The 15,758-nt window shown below is 50.1% G+C and overlaps 1 protein-coding gene and 1 long non-coding RNA gene across 2 annotated transcripts in view; one reads left to right on the top strand and one right to left on the bottom strand.

The window, feature by feature from the left end:
• The first annotated feature begins 501 nt into the window (after positions 1-501).
• Positions 502-13,167, top strand: LOC135237750 (uncharacterized). Its single transcript, XR_010324904.1, has 3 exons — positions 502-606; positions 814-960; positions 12,180-13,167. It is a non-coding gene; the product is annotated as an uncharacterized LOC135237750 (long non-coding RNA).
• The window catches only part of lrrn2 (leucine rich repeat neuronal 2), a 54,002-nt gene continuing 44,470 nt past the window's right edge, over positions 6,227-15,758 (bottom strand). The window contains exon 2 of the mRNA XM_064305147.1: positions 6,227-10,176. Within this exon, the coding sequence (XP_064161217.1) occupies positions 7,211-9,430 (2,220 nt within the window). The 5' untranslated portion in view covers positions 9,431-10,176 and the 3' untranslated portion in view covers positions 6,227-7,210. The remainder of the gene's footprint in view (positions 10,177-15,758) is intronic.

Here is a 15,758-nt window from a genome sequence, read left to right as displayed (position 1 = left end):
CTGCGTGTCAAAATGGCTGCCTCTCAACGCCCGCTTATTAATGAATCTTTTCTGGATCCCAGGTGTTTTTAAGCGGCGGCTCATTAGCAACGCAACGAGGCAGGTCTGGTTTCTCTGGCGAAGTCGCTGTAGTGTACTAGAAACGGAATACCAATATGTTTTAATCTTGACAGTACCAAAAGTGTCCTCGCTTGACTGTAACCACTAGGTGGCAGTATGTGTACAGTGATCTATTGAGTGTGAAACTGGTGCAGTATGCGTACAAAAATCCCATTAAATTATTTATTTATTGGGGGGATGGGTTTCTATGATGGCACATGCATGGATTTTGTTGAATATGAAGTGCTCTTTGGAGTACAGAATTACACTATGTACTGAATCTTCCATTTCACATTCTTGTTTTTATTTCATTTTTTTTTCCAAATAACCCCTGAAAAAAATGGTGTGATGTGCCGTCATGTCCCTTTGAATGAAAGCGTAATCATAACAATGATTTAATTATGCATGACGTGGTATGGGTGTGTTGTGATTCGTGCAGGAAAGTGGAAGAAATCAGGGTGAAATAAATGTGCTTTGTTGCGTTTTGTTGTGAATGAGAAGTCAGAGGTAAGTGACCTGAATCAGAGCACTTTACATGTAGCAGTGGTCAAAGCGTGGATGTGTTTATGCAGACTTGTGTTGGCGTCCCTCCATTTTAACATCCTCAGGGACACGGCGGCTTTAATGAGAAGTTGTCCCTTGGGGAAAACCTGTACCGCTAAAGGAAATTGTGTTCCTCTTTTAATCACACGGGCCAAACTCTTCCTATTCCAGGTCAGTGCTCTAATGAGGAGGGGGCTGCGTCAGGTGACGTTAGCGGACCTGCCGGTCGGTATCGCAATCGCCTAGGAAACGCTCGCTGTCGTGGGGGAGGTGGGGGGTAGCTGCTATCATCTCTGCATGGCCACACACACCTGAAAGGTATTTATCCGTGACACCGGAGTTATTCTCAGAGGAGAAGGTTTATTACGGAAGCAAATACTGTTGTTCCTGGCTGAATCCCAGGTTCAGTCCTAGAGAACTACGTGTTCCTACATTGTGCAGTTTTTTTTTGTTTGTCATTTTTTTTTGTCGTTTTCCCTTAAGTCTGAATATTCTTCTCTTTGTCCCTGTCCCCCCCTCGTTTATTTCTCCGCTCACTGTTTTGCATGCAGAGACGGCCGTTTGCGCTGGCAGTTTTATTCGGTCGCTGTATTTACGGCGCGCATCGCGGCCGGGTTTTTTCATGGCTTTTTTCTGCTTTGTTTACGATACGAGGGGACGAGGGAAAAGCGCTGCTGGTAACAGGTTGCAGCGAACGGAGCGATCTGGCAGAGGAGCGCGTTGCCTGGCACTTTGACTAAATTCCGTTTTGGCACGGCGAACGCCAGCCCATATCTGTTTTGGCACTTGGAGATGCAACTGCCTGCAATCTGGTGGCAGATGTCATCTGTTCTCCCATTCCTCATATTTCAGACTTTTTTTTTTTTTAAGCGCGCGGATTAAAGCTGTGGCCATTGGAAAAAAAAGTATATCGTGGTTAATCTTTCGTGTTACGATGCAGCTTTTTATGATGACACGACGAATGCTGACAAACTTGCGGTTAAACGTTTGTTTCGCTATTTTGCGCTAAACTGTATTATCGAAGTTGAATAGGGTTCTGGGTTAAGGAGACCCATACATAATTCAGTGTAAAGCAGTCTTAACAAGTCGTGTACCGCATTGATAAGTATTACTTTGTAAAAACCATGGTGGCGCATCGTGTGCTAATGGTGGTGCGGAACGTTCAATCGATCTTTCTCAAACGCAGTGCTTGAGGGATGGGTTGAGAGCGTCTGCAGATTTTCGGGATTTTGCGCCGTGAACCTGACCCCTTTTCCCGCCGCTGTGGCTGCCGCGGTGATCGTTTGTTCCGTGTCGCTGGGTTGCGCCTTCGCCCCCCCCCCCCTTTCTGTCTGCACGCGGGTAATGAGACAGGAAGTTTGGCAGTCAGGGACTTGCAGTGATCGACCCCTCCTGGGGGCCTTCAGCCAGTAGATTAGAAGAGTCTGTACACCGGCGGGGTGGGGGGTGGGGGGTTGGGGTTCAGGGAGGGGGCATCACAACGAATTACCCCACGGGGTGGGCCGACCCCTGGATGGCGCAGCGATTCGCTGATTTGACTTCCTGCGACAGGGCCGCAGTGGAAGCGCCCGCCCTGGCGCTGACGCGGATATCGACGTGGCGTAAATTGAATCCCTCCGCTAACACGCCGATGGTGGCCCTCCATTACCGCGCGGGCCAGGGTAACGGGGGGGGGGGGAGTAGGTAGAGGAGGAGGAGGAAACGAATCCCTCCGCTTTTTCCCTAAGGGGGAGAGGCGCTGGTGCGATGTGGCCCCGCTATCTGGAGATGAAGAAAGTGGGGAGCTGACCTGGGGGGGGGGGCATGGTGCAGACACCTCAAACCACCCCCCCCCCTCTCTCCCTGCACACATCCCGTACCCCTGGCAACCCAGTTCCGCTCCATTAGCCGGTGTCACTCCCCATTTCTCCCCGCTCCCCGCTCCATATTGCATTACTGCACATCCCTGGCCTCCCGTCCTTTCCCTTATGGGAAAATCAATAGCCACACTAAATAGATTTCACAATCAATTTTTTCTCTATCATCGTCCTACATGGCCGCTTTCCGCATTTCGAAAAAAACAGAGGATGAAACAACGGTGTGAGAAAGGACAGGTGATTCCTTCTGGTTCTCTCTCTCTGTCCATCCCTCTCTCTCTTTCTCTGTCTTTCTCTTTCAGTCTCATTCTCGGTCTCCCTTTCTCTTTCTGACTCTTTCCTCTGGCTTTGCGTCTCCCTCCCTCCCTCTCACTTTCTCTCTCACTGTCTAATGCTGGAAAATATGGTTTCTGGGAATGTAGTGCTCTAATGTCATTTTTTTATACTGTGGAGTAAAGTGTGTAAAGACATTTGCGTGGTCACACCTGTTCCTAGTTCCAAAAACCATCATCGGAGCGCTGTCAGGTTTTGATGGATATGTTTTTAAATTGCTCTACTGGTCTAGCTTTAAACTACGCAAATCTCAGCCGTTTCAGTAGTTTTAAAACCTTTGAGATGCATTGCTAAAATAGAATCGTCTCTATTTTTCCTTATTAAAGTCTCAGCTAAGCAAGCTGCGAGCCAAAGACATCAATCACACCACTGACATCTGGTCCCAAGGGTGGGAGAGGAGAGTTGTTTAGAATTTTTTTGTTTTTTTTGCAACTGGCCTCTCGCCCTCAAAGACTGTCATTTCTTCAAATCGCACACCAGCTGCTCGTTTTTCTAGATCACATTTGATTTGGAGAGAAGCCACTTATGGGACACACTGAGGGGAAAAATCGCCGTTGGCCTCTAATCAGAGGTTTCTCTGCTGCAGACCAGAATGGTTGTACTATAGGAAACCAAAAGTATACTGTGTTATGACTCAAAGAAGCATTACATTACATTACAGGCATTTTGCAGACGCTCTTATCCAGAGCGAATCACACACCTTTTTTTTACATAGCATTGTATGATCAGAATTAGCCAGGCTTTGCTGCCACAAAGCTACTGAATTTCTGTGAGTAACAGACAGCAAAGGAGCTTTGCATCTTCATCATTTGATTGCTGTTACAAAAAACAATTTTAGAATATGGCTTTCTGATGAGCATGTGAACGCCATTGGCCCATTAGGTTTTTGCTTACTGGAAAAAAAAAAAAAAGCATTTCTCTCTAACGATCCAAAAACTACGGTGCGTTTTACGTGGTTAAACAGAGTGATGGACCTAATCCTGTCACCGTCTCTGCTCGTGTGAAAGGGAGTGAGCTTTGTCCGTGCTTCACGGTGCCCGTTCGCCTGGTGCTGTTTATGAGTTTGTTTGTTTGCTCGCCGGTTTGCATATCCTCTATTCGCATGGACTCCACGCCCGCGCTAGGTGTGCTAAAAGGCCTTGGGGGAGAGGACGTTCTCTCCATCCCGCCTGCGCCCATTAATCACCCTCTGATGGCTACCATTTGGGGGGAGGGATGGAGCGGGGGGGAGGAGGAAACGGATTCTGGCGGTAATTGCCGTTTATATGGGTGACACGACCAGGAAAGGGGCAACTTGGGAGGCTGGGGGTGGGGGGAGGAGGGGGGGGGGGTCGGCTGCCATCTGCTTCTGCGATGAAGAGCACGGCGTTAGCATCTGGCCGACACCCCTGCCGCTTATTCGAGGGGATTCATGAGCAGGGTGCAGACGAGACTGAGAATGGTTCCGGAAGGAGTGGAGAATCCCCTCAGGAGTAGCGGCCCTCACCCTCAGTGTCTTCTGCAGACCATTCCGTCCCATTGTGTGCTCTGTAGTGCTCCAGTCATGGACGTGAGTGTGAGCCAATGCTGCCTGGTGTAGATCCGGATGATGGATCTAACTATGGAAGCTTAGAGCTATGTTTCAACACTGAGCATGTACCACATGAGGCCTAAGCACGATGGAGGACTCAGGCCACCACTCCCCTCAATATTATCTTGTTGTGTTAGGTGGTATTGTTAGTGCTCCCCTAAAAACAAATCCTGAAGAAAATGTTTGTTGTCCACCCAAAAGTAAGTTGAAATGAGATCTACACTATGTCCTTGGGGACAGCTGCCACAATAATAAGTGTAATAACTATGAAAATATTTTTGGTTAAGTCACAGTTTCAGGTCAAGAAACAAAATTGCACTGAAATAAGGAAGGTCCCCCCCCCCCACCCCACATGGTTGGCAATGCATGACATAACTTGCCAGCTGTACACGTTTTGGACCAGACATAACGTTGTTGTACACAATCTGGACAGTAGTAGACAGAAAGTATAGATGGTCTATTCTAATCATCAGCTTCCGTATTTGTAGATTTAATCAAAGAACAAGCTGGGATTTGCACGTGAACGGATACTATGTTGATAATTAAAATATGTGTTGATTCTATATGCTATAGCTTAGCATATTTTCTGCACACTGTTTAAAAAAAAAAAAAAAAAAAACCTAAATCATTAATTTAATGATGCCAATAACTACCTCCAAGGCATGCGGATGTCGAGGGACTTTGGTTCCTCCTCCTGCAGAACAAAGATGGAGGGAACCATTTTTGGCTTCAGGTTATGTTTCTTTGGCTTGCCTTGGGAATCAGAGACATATATAAAACAAAATCCCTTTGGCAATCACAGGCCACACATCCATAATACATGTTCTAATTAAACAGACCTTGCATTTTTTTTTCAGTCCAAAATGTTTTAATAATAGCTGAAAATAGAATTTAACACACTGTCATCATCTACATTATTGATCGAAAGAAGAGCAGTACACTGAATAGGAAATCCGGATTGTTTATGTACAGCTATGGATACAAAAGGGAGGTGGACCAGGAAGAGTTAGAGGGTTATTTTGAAACAAGGAGTTACATCAACCACTTAATTTACAAAAACTCAAAAGTAGGGACACCGTAAAATGACACAATTTTTAGAAAATGGGCATCCCTTCAGAGGAAATGAAAGGCATGTGAGTATCTTTGACGCACGGGGTTCCCGTCGGCCGAATGCGCGATGTCCATTTCGCTAAGCGATATTTTTTGCAGCGATGGATGGTGAGGACGTGTCTCTAATCTACCCGACGGCCATGTTTTCCTGGTTCACACACACACACACACACTGTCCGGCCTTTATAAATGCGGTAGGAGTACAAAGCGAGCGTACAAAGTTGCTGATGAATCTGTGAAGAAAAAGCTTGTGTCGCGTCGACGTCCGTATCTTGTTGCGTCGATATCCTCGTCAAGGGAGAGTGAACCGGCGAGGCGTCGCTTGTGGTCTCCCGTCCGCCGCGCCAGTTTATCGCGCGGTAAATCGAAAGCGCTCGTAACTGTCCCAGGAAGCCGTGGCGGCTGCGGCGACGGCGGCTCTCGAGCGTTTCAGACAAGCGAGGCTTTCAAGCGCCCGCTTGCCACAAGAGTCGGCGGGGCCAAAAGAGGAAATGCTTTGCCGTTACACGATGTGGGGGGAGGAGGGGGGGTCTGCTTTTCTGGGAGACCAGAATGTGCCTGTTCAAGGTACCCCTCTGAATAGGTTCTGGGGCTCACACACCGCTTTTGTCCTCTGTCAGTCCACCCCCCCCCCCCCGCGCTCCGCTTAGCTTTGAACTGAGAAATAAGTGTTTTTTTTTGGGAAAACGCGCAAGTCACGCTCCCATTTTGGTTCCCCCCCAGTGCAGTCTCGCAACGTTAGGCGCTCTGATTCGTTAGGGTGCCCCCCGTTTGAGGTCCGTTCCATCGCGAGCAGGGGGTCAGGTGATCCGTCGAGTCTCAGGGATTCGGACCGTCGGCGGTTGGCCCTCTCCGGGGGCTGCCGGCGATGCAATGGATCGTTTTGCCCGTTCGCTTCCGTATGCAAATGTGTCTCAGCAGGAACGTTAAACAGGGACGTTAGGATCCTGCTGCGCTAGGATTTGATCTGCGCAGTCAAAGCAAAACAATGGGAGTGATTACATAACGGACGCGCTAGTAACGTGTGTCGCTTTCGACACGTAACGGAATCATCAGCTTATCGTCTTTCCCCCTTCTGTCAACTGTAAATATCCAAAAATAAAAAGAGATCACCATTTTGTAGATCACCTGTGGTACCTGAAGGATTTATTCTTTAAACTACAGTGTTTCTGTCTCCTTTGGTGCGATTTTGAGACACACTCGCTGACCTAGTTGAAATGTTGTATTTAAATTTTCTAAAATAAAAAATAACCATCGTCCGCCTCTCATCATATGTCATTCTTGTTAAATGCTTGAAAAAATATAAGCATTATTATTTCCGTTGATGTGAGTTATCATTTGTAACCTCCTTGTTGCGACGCAGTGCAGGCGTGCAACACTTCTTCTTTTGCATGAGTGATTCCTGTGTATATAGCTGAATACACAAACAAACAGATTTTCAATATATATTCATATATAAAATAAATACAAATCATATCTGTTTTTTACACCACCATACTGAATATTAGAACACTTCCCTGGCAGCAATTAATAAGTGTACTTTTTCGTTTTCTTGTTTTGTTTTTGTTTGTTTTTTTGTTGATTTGTAACTGCTGAACTTGTCTGTTGGGGGTTTGAAGTTGGCGATGCGAGCTATGCGGACAGCGACAGAGGTTCCCGTTATGTTTCGGGGTGTTCCTCGGCAGTGCCGCCCCGGGCTCTAGCAGGACTCCGCTGGCGGCCCCTGAACATTTTGTGGATGCTGAGCGTCGCTGTTTTCCGTGCCGGTGGAGTTGGAGGCTTCCTTCGTTTTAAGCCAGTGCGCCTGCTGCTGCTGCTGCTGCTTTTGCGTCTGCGTCGGCTGCACCTGGGCCTGCCGCTGCTTCTGCTGGGGGCACTGCGCCGCCACGTGGCCCTTCACCTCGGAAGGCAGGAGACAGGCCTGGGCCTTCAGCGGATCCTGTCCCGGCCTCCTCCAGCCCGGGGAGGCCCCGCCCTGGCAGGCTTTGGCGGTCAGGAGGAAGACGAGGGCCGACGCCGCCAGGAGGAGCGCGGGGGTCAGGTCCGGGGTGGCCGCGCTCGCCGGGACCGCCTTCGTCCTGAGGTGGACGCAGGAGGTGTCGTTGGGCCCCAGGTGCAGGCACACCCTGTAGCGGGTCCCAGGCTGCAGGCGGGTGAGGTTGAAGCCCTGGGTGCCCGCCAGGATGCGGGCGCTGTGCCTGTGGCGGTCCGCCAGGCTCTCGTTGGTCAGCCAGGAGAGCCGGGCGGAGGGCACGTTGTAGTTGACGGGCCAGGCTAGGAGGGCGTAGCGCTCCCGGACGTCCTTCACCTCCAGGTTGTCCTTGCCCCGCCAGGTGCTCGAGGGTCGGGCACCGTCCACGCCGTCCACCCGAACCGTCACACTCTGCGTGTCGGCACCCACGAGGTTCTGAGCCACGCACGTGTAGAAACCCGCCTCGTCTGCAGTGATCCCAGCGATCTCCAAGGTGCCCTCCGTGAGCACCTGATACGGACCGTAGCTGGACGAGGTGGAGAGCCTGAGGCCCTTGGGGGTGACCCAGTAGATGCTCGGCTCGGGGTCGGCGAGGGCCCGGCAGTGGAGGACCAGGTTTTCTCCCTGCCTGGCCTGTACGTACGGCGGGAACGTCCCCGGAGCGATCAGGGGCAAGCAGCTGTCGGCCATCTCTCGGAAGGAGACCTCTTTCACCCTCCTGGCCTTGAGCTCGGGGGGCTCGGAACAGAACGTGGACTGGGGCTCGATGAAGCGGACGGGCCTGTCGGCCTCCGCCCCCACCCAGCGTATCAGGCAGTCGCAGCGGATGGGGTTGGTGTGCAGGCTGATCTCCTGCAGGCTGGGCAGGGAGCTGACGGTCTCCCTGTGGAGGGCGCTGAGGGCGTTGCTGTTCAGCATCAGACTCTCCATGCTGGACAGACGCCGGAAGGCCTGGGGGTGGATGTAGGACAGCCTGGGGTTGTTGGTGATCTCCAGCTTGGTGAGCTCCGGCAGGTTCTCCATGGCAGAATGCTCTATCGAGACCAGCTCGTCCATGTTATTGAGCCCCAGTTCCTTTAGGTGCAGCATGTTCCTGAAGTCCCCCTGCCGCACCAGTTGAATGGGGTTCTTGTTCAGGTCGAGAAACTTCAAACCGGGTAGCTGCTGCAGGGCCTCCTTCGGGACTTTGGTCAGGTGGTTGTCGTAGAAGGAGATGCTCTCTAAGCTATAAAGTCCCTCCAGGGACCTCTCGGAGAGCTCGCGCAGACCCATCCCTGCCAGAACCAGGCTGCGGAGGGAGCCCAGGGGCTTGAAGTTGAGGTCCTGGATTGCGTCCACCGGGTTTCCCCCGATCATGAGGACCTCCAGCCGCGGCAGCGCGTGGAACCAGCGCCGGTCGATCGCCGCCAGTCGGTTGGAGTTGAGGTGGAGCCTCAGCAAGTTCTCCAGGCCCTTGAAGGCCCCCGGGGAGATGTTCCTGAGCCGGTTGTGGTTGAGGTACAGCTCCTGCAGGCCCGGCAGGCCGGAGAAGGCGGCGTCGGGCAGGTGACGCAGCTGGTTCTCCTCCATGTGCAGGCTCAGGAGGACGGGCATGCCGGCGATCCTCAGGCGGCGGCTGTTGCTGAAGCTGTTCTGGGAGAGGTCGAGCTCGGTCAGGTTGACCAGGCCCGGCAGCTCGCTCTGGTCCAGCGCGCTGATGAGGTTGCTCTGCAGCCGCAGGGTGTGCGTCTCCGGGGGGAGCTGGGAAGGAAGCTGGGTCAGGAGGAGGTCGTTGCAGTCCACCGTCGGGGCCTCCCTGTACACGGACTGTGGCGAGTACCACGGCTTGATCTGGCAGACGCACTGGTCGGGGCACGCCACCTTCCACGGCATGGAGTGAATGACCAAGGCACCGGCCACGCCCAGGAAGAGATGGGCTTGCACCCAGAACATGGTGTCCTTTCTCATTTTGAACAAGGCAGTTCACTGGACGGGGGTACGGGGAGGGGAGGGGAGGGGGGGGGATATCGTACACACTGTACTTATTCCATCCACTCCTCGTACGATTAAGTCGATGTTTTGCCTTTTCCCATCGGTTTCAGTTTTTAATGAGGGCTGATGAAGGCTTTGGCTGCGGCAGCAGCGGAAAGAGGCGGACGTGTCCCTGGCTCACCAGCTGAGAGCACAAGTGGATCCCAGAGTGCTGGCTAATAGGGGGTGAAATGACTAGCACAGTGGCGGCTGTACGGCGCCTGTCTAGAGCTCCTGGGATCTGTGGCACAGATGCTGTCGTTCTCCCAGATGGTGTGGTCCTTTTAGTTCATAGTTGAGCGATGCGTTCAGTGGTTCGCTGCGAACGAGAAGAGCGATGCTTACAATTTCCTCGTTAAGAGTGCAACTGGTTTCCGGGTTTTAATTTTACAGTGAGTCTGGCATCCTGTTGAACCTGAATGCAGCGTTACTGTTGTTTTTTCTCTATCGTTTTATATTGTTCTCATTTTAAGGTTACCATGCCTTTTTCTGAGATTTTGTTCTGTTTAAATGTGCGGTAGGCTCTAAGGTAATCTTGAAATCCTAAGGTGACCCCTCTTTTGCAATCCACTGTCTTGTGAGATTCTTCACTGTGGTTGTGTTCATCCTCAGCTGTGGGGAGCCATTTTCATGTCTTGACACCCCAGGAGTAAGAGGAGGGAGCTGTTCGTGTTCAGGAATGCCTAGAGAGAAGATTCAAAAAGAACCGTGAGGTTAGCGTCCTCAAAGGGAAAAGCAAATTATTCAAATGAGAACCACATTACATGGATTACACTTTCAACCCGTTTCGAGATTCACAAGGCATGTAACTTAGGCTGAAAAGGAACCGGAGAGTGATTTCATCACCGCTTAAAAAACTTTTTTGGCCTTTTTTACCGCCTCGTTTTTTGAGATCTCCAACTCAACCATCCCACCCACGCCCCCCCACACCGTTAGCGCTGAAGCTAAAATGCAGCCTCTCGTCTGAAGCTCTTGACCTCGAGCCAGTGATGATGACTATTTTCAACACAGCAGGCCGAACTACTGCAGATGAGCTCTGTCTCAATTGCGCGCGAGGCTTCTCTCTCCCTGATGGCCGACAGCGCGTGGGCAAACTAACCGGCAAAGGGTTTGGGATGAGACTCACACTGCAGTTACCTAAGAAACCCACAATGTCTGTCGGGGGATGCGGCCAGTTGGGACCCTCCCACTCTGAACCCCTCCAGAATAGCCCTGTCATAACTGCCATTTTAATGCATTTTTGGGTTTGACACAGGGCCCAACATATCAGGGGTCCTTACACAGTCCTTCAGTTGAATTTCTGAGATCGTTTCAACTGAGGATGTGTCCAGCAGTTTTTTAACGGTGCGCTTCGCTTCAAATGTTAAATGTTCGTCATTCCTGTAAGGGCCATGCGATATCGGTTCCAGGGCACTGCAGTTCAGCCTCAACGCCGGCACATTTGTCTCTGCTACGGCAGATGAGTCGAGGAAAAGAAAGGCAGAAATATAGAGGGTCTCATTCAGGTCTGCAGATTCAGCTCCGCAAATGATCGGAACCTGGATATTGCTCACGCTCAAGCAGGCCTTTGCGGTTCAGAAAGAAAACGAGATGATATTACAAAGAAAAGGCACTGATGGGGAGAAGAACATCTGTGAGGGTCTCTGATCTCTGATTAGTAAGGATCACAGCTAGCTGTAGCACAGTAGGATATATATATATATATATATATATATGTCTCCCCATTTTAGGGGACCCAAGGTAAATAGACAAATTCAATAAGTCGTCCTATATAGTAAGTGGGTGGACTATACGGGGGACACAACATGGCACAGTATGTAAAAAAAAAAAATACCCTCACATTGATGCTGATAGTCTTTAACACTGAGTTTAACACTGCATTCATTTTTGCCATTTCAAATCCAGTATGTTGGAGTACAGAGCCAAAGCAACAAAATGTGTCATTGTCCAAATACTTACAGACTTCGCTACACTGCTGTGTTGAATTAGGATGCTAGGGCTAGTAGACAAATGTACAGAAAGGGAATAGAGGCTGCAGTAGAACTATACAATGTATTGGACCGTGTTTATAAACACGCTGCATAATGTATGCGATGCTGCTTATTTCGGTGTCTTCTCGAGAGCGTGTACTTCTCAATTCCCTTTTTAAAATGGCGGGTAACCAGCAGTTTGCTACAGGGTTATGCTCCGGAGGTGGTACCAAACCGCTACGCCGAAACTTATTTTTAGAGGCCTTCTCCGCCTTACGCTCGCGCTCTGAGTGAAAACCCGTGTTCTTCCGAGGGTAGACGCGTCCTGCGGGTCCGCTCCGGGCGCGGCTTCCTGTCGAGAACACGGCGCGCGCTTCCTTCGTTAGCGGGTCCGGCGCCGGCTGCTCGCTGCTTCGCCGTGATTATTTCGCCGCGCAGGACGTGTCCGCCCCCTCTTCTCCCCCCCCCCCCCCCCGGAGCAGTGTCTGGCCAATCCGTTCTCTCTCTCTCTCTCTCTCTCTGAACACCCAATTAGTCCTGATGTTCTCTTCCCCCCCCTCTCTCCCTGCCTGTCCTCCGCGGAGGGAATCTACCTGCCGGGTTCGTCTCGGCGCCTCGCGAAGAGCGATGGATCAGCTGAGCCAGTTAAGGGTCTGCATTGTGGAGCGGTGATTTTTCTGTTCTCTGTTTTTTATTTATTTATTTTTTTTTACCAGGAGCACTAGAAGAAGCCGCAGATCAGAGCTAAGCGGAAGCCTGACACCGGAGGATCCTGGAGGAGGTGCGGGGGGACGGCAGACCGAAGGCGATTCCTCTCGTTGAATAACGTGCGGTTCGAGCGACGCGGGGCGTGCGCTCGAGAGCGTTTCCGCGATCGATTAATTGAGACAGAAACGCTGGTGTTTCGGGAACGGTGTGCGAGCTCTTGTGAGCGAGGGAGATGAGAGGGATTGTGTGGGAGGCTAAATTTGCACATGTGAGCCTTGGACCCACCACTTTATAAGCACTTTACATTTTTAATATTTTAGCAGTGCTTTTAAAGCTGTGATCTTACACCGTTCAATTTGAAATTGAAATTTGAAATTTGGACATGAGAGCCTTGCATTAAAGTGCTTACATTTTTTTGGCATTTTTTAAATAAAATTTTTAGTGTTTTTAGTAATCGTGTACTTGTACTGTTTGTGCTTGTGTCATGTGATGCTGCCTTTCTTAACATAAATATGTCCCCTGTTTTTAAACCTAAGACCAGCCAAATTTCCCATGATGGGAAGGTTTGACTTGACTTATCTTAGACAGAACCAATGGGTGTATAAATTCCAGGTATCGCAGGACTGCGAAACTTAGAGGCCCAGAGTGGCCGGTGCACTGTCTACCTGTGGGATGGGTGCACTGTGTACCTGTGGGATGGGAGCACATCACAGGCGTAGGTTTCATTCCAGCTTTGGGGGAGATGCATTGCTGGACCACCTGGTCTCATATAGTCAAATGGCAAGTCTCACAAGCACACCAGCTAGTCTAGCGAGTAACTCATATGAAGAATTTGGGGGTGACAATGTCTCCCGGCCTCCCCCCAAACCCATGCGTACGGTGTGCATTACACTGGACTTTGAACAATATTGAGCTGGAAGCAACAGCGCAGGAGAAAGGAGGTTTGCGGTTTGCATCCCAGTTCTGGAAGAAGACGTCGTCTTAGTGAAACCGGAAAAAAAAACGTGAGTCCAGCAGCAGTTCTGCAGGGCTTCCCTGCAGCATTATCTAACAGAGGGATGAAATGGAGGGATGAAATGGAGGGATGAAATGGAGGGATGAAGCCCAGCCGCGTTTCTCCTCTGCGGCCTTCCCCTCCGTTTCTCAACGCTGTCTTTCCTCAATTCCGCAAAGATCTTCAGATTCAACGGATTCTCTTTTCCGTTAGGATCCTCTCCTCTGCAACTTTTCAGTTTGAACTGGCACATCCAGTCCACTCACTCGTGCAGACTTGTGTTACATCTCGTTCTTTCCCTTAACTTTAGTTTTGTATACGGTTGTTCTTTTCTCTCTCTCTCTCTCTCTCTCTCTCTCTCTCTCTTTCTTCTCAGTGAAAGGTGTGGCTTAATCAGCTTGTCGGGATCAGTTTCACTGGAATCCTCCAAATGAGCTGCCCTCTCTCCGGTCCTGATAGATTCTTTTTTTTTTTTTACTCTCCTCCCTTCCTCTTCCCCCTTCTCACTGAAGGTCAACAGATGGCGTTTTAATTCTCCCTTCTCCTTCAGCGAGAGTCGAGAGGCTCCACCGGCCCCGACTCTCTCCCCCCCTCGGTCTGCACCAGAAATTGATGATTTAAACATTTAATAGATTATGAGGCTGCTTGGGGTGCGGAGATGGAGGGAGGGGGAGCTCACTGAAATGCTAGAGTAATTTGTTTCTTGGCTCTGAGTGCTTGGTGAAAATGATGGATCTCCAAGTGGGATCTGTTCTCTTTGTTTAGGCATTATCTTTATCAACAGTTTCTTTTTTTTTTTTTTCTCTGACGCTGAGGGTTATCTCAGGTAAAACAATCATAAAATACTTATCAGCACATTTGGTTAACTTGTGCTTCTGCAAGCCACTTTTCTCCGGAAAAGTACGTCCCAATAAATGTTTCATAGGGGAAGCGAATTGACTGGTATGTATATTTTATGAGGCGTGACTCGTGGCAAGTTATGGAATAAAGGAAAATGGTTGAATTGATGCAGAATACATAATTTGTTATGGTCAGAAATGGCTACGAAAGTGAATGGACAGCCATGCTTCAAAATAAGCACCTAGTGATTGCGGGGTTGATATTTAAATACTTTGGTTATATTTGAAAACTAATATTTAAAGATATTAGTGGTGAGCCACAAAACATTCAACCTCATTTAGCTTGTGTAAGGGATATCATGGGCAAGGCTTAGGGCTGTAAACGTTGTCCTAGGTGTGCTACTCTCTCCTGTGTGCTGTGTCTGATTTTTACTGAACTGCAAAATAATCATCAGGAAATGGTCTGTCTGATCGTCTCACCGCTAAATCCCTCTGATCACAGCTGTCATTACTGTCCGGTCATCAAATGATGAGTCATCATTGTCCAAAGGCCAAGTTGCTATGATTCACCCAATGAGCACAAGCCAGAATCACGGCCGGCGGTGGCTATGGGCACCCAATCAAAAGTTAAGAAAAAATAAATAAATAAACACCCCCCCCCCCCCCCAGTCGAACGCACTGGGTGACACCAACCCTAGTGACGCCACTGCGCCCAAGTTGCCCACCTATTATTTCTACCAGCCCACCCTAATATAGCAGGCTAAAACCGGCCCTGGCCAGAATCGAGAGGGACTGAAATCTAGCTGGAGCTTTGACATAAACTAAGTTAACCCTAATGTGGCCCAGGTTTTACCCGGACATATCCTGGCTACGTCCTAGTCGGCTAGAAAACTTTACTTTTATTTTCAACGAAAAGTATCCGGGTTTTTCACCTGAAGGCCTAGATGGCGTTTCGCCTACTTTTTTTCCCCAACACGAAAAAAATGTCCAATCGCAAAACACCGCTGTCCGATTCTCCAGCCACCGCTTTTCCCCGGCATAGGTACGAATTCCGCAGCAGCTGAACCCTGCGCTGGTACAGCCCGCCAGGTACGACAGGGGGAGTTATTTTCCAGGTGAAGAGATGGCGAGTGCGTCTCCTGCGACGGTTCCCTTGGCGATGAGCCTCCAGCTCATCGATTTTTGTGCCGACCCCGCGGTGCTGTGCTCACACACAGCGGGGGCCCGTCGGACGGGGCCCCTGCGCGCTCGCTTGCCCAATCTGCGGCCTGTCAGATTCCTCCGTGCCTCATGAGGTTCGTTCCCCGCCTTCGTTCGAAGGAACGGAGGACAGCAGTGTGGCTTTGAGAGAGAGACACAGAGAGAGAGAGGGAGAGAGAGGGAGAGAGGGAGGCTCTCTCTGTTTTGAGTGAACACACCTGCAGCGATTACAGACCTGCTGTTTTTCAGTTTTTGTTTTTTGTTGTTGTTGTTGCTTTTTGTCTCACTGCATGTGTAGGCCGTGCCTTTCCCCCCATGTTATTTTGTAAGAGCCTGTTTCATCAACTTTACGCACGCACATGCACACAAATAGATACACACGCATATGCAAATATGCGCACACATTCGCGTACACACACACACACACACACACACACACACTCACTCACACGCGCACACACACACACACACACACACACACACTCACTCACACGCGCACACACACACACGCACACACGCATACACACACGCGCGCACACACACTCACTCACGCG

Source organism: Anguilla rostrata, chromosome 13 (genome assembly GCF_018555375.3).
Source record: "Anguilla rostrata isolate EN2019 chromosome 13, ASM1855537v3, whole genome shotgun sequence".
NCBI lineage: Eukaryota > Metazoa > Chordata > Actinopteri > Anguilliformes > Anguillidae > Anguilla > Anguilla rostrata.
The sequence above is the reverse complement of the archived record's forward strand: the minus strand, read 5'-3'. Positions and strand labels throughout refer to the sequence as shown.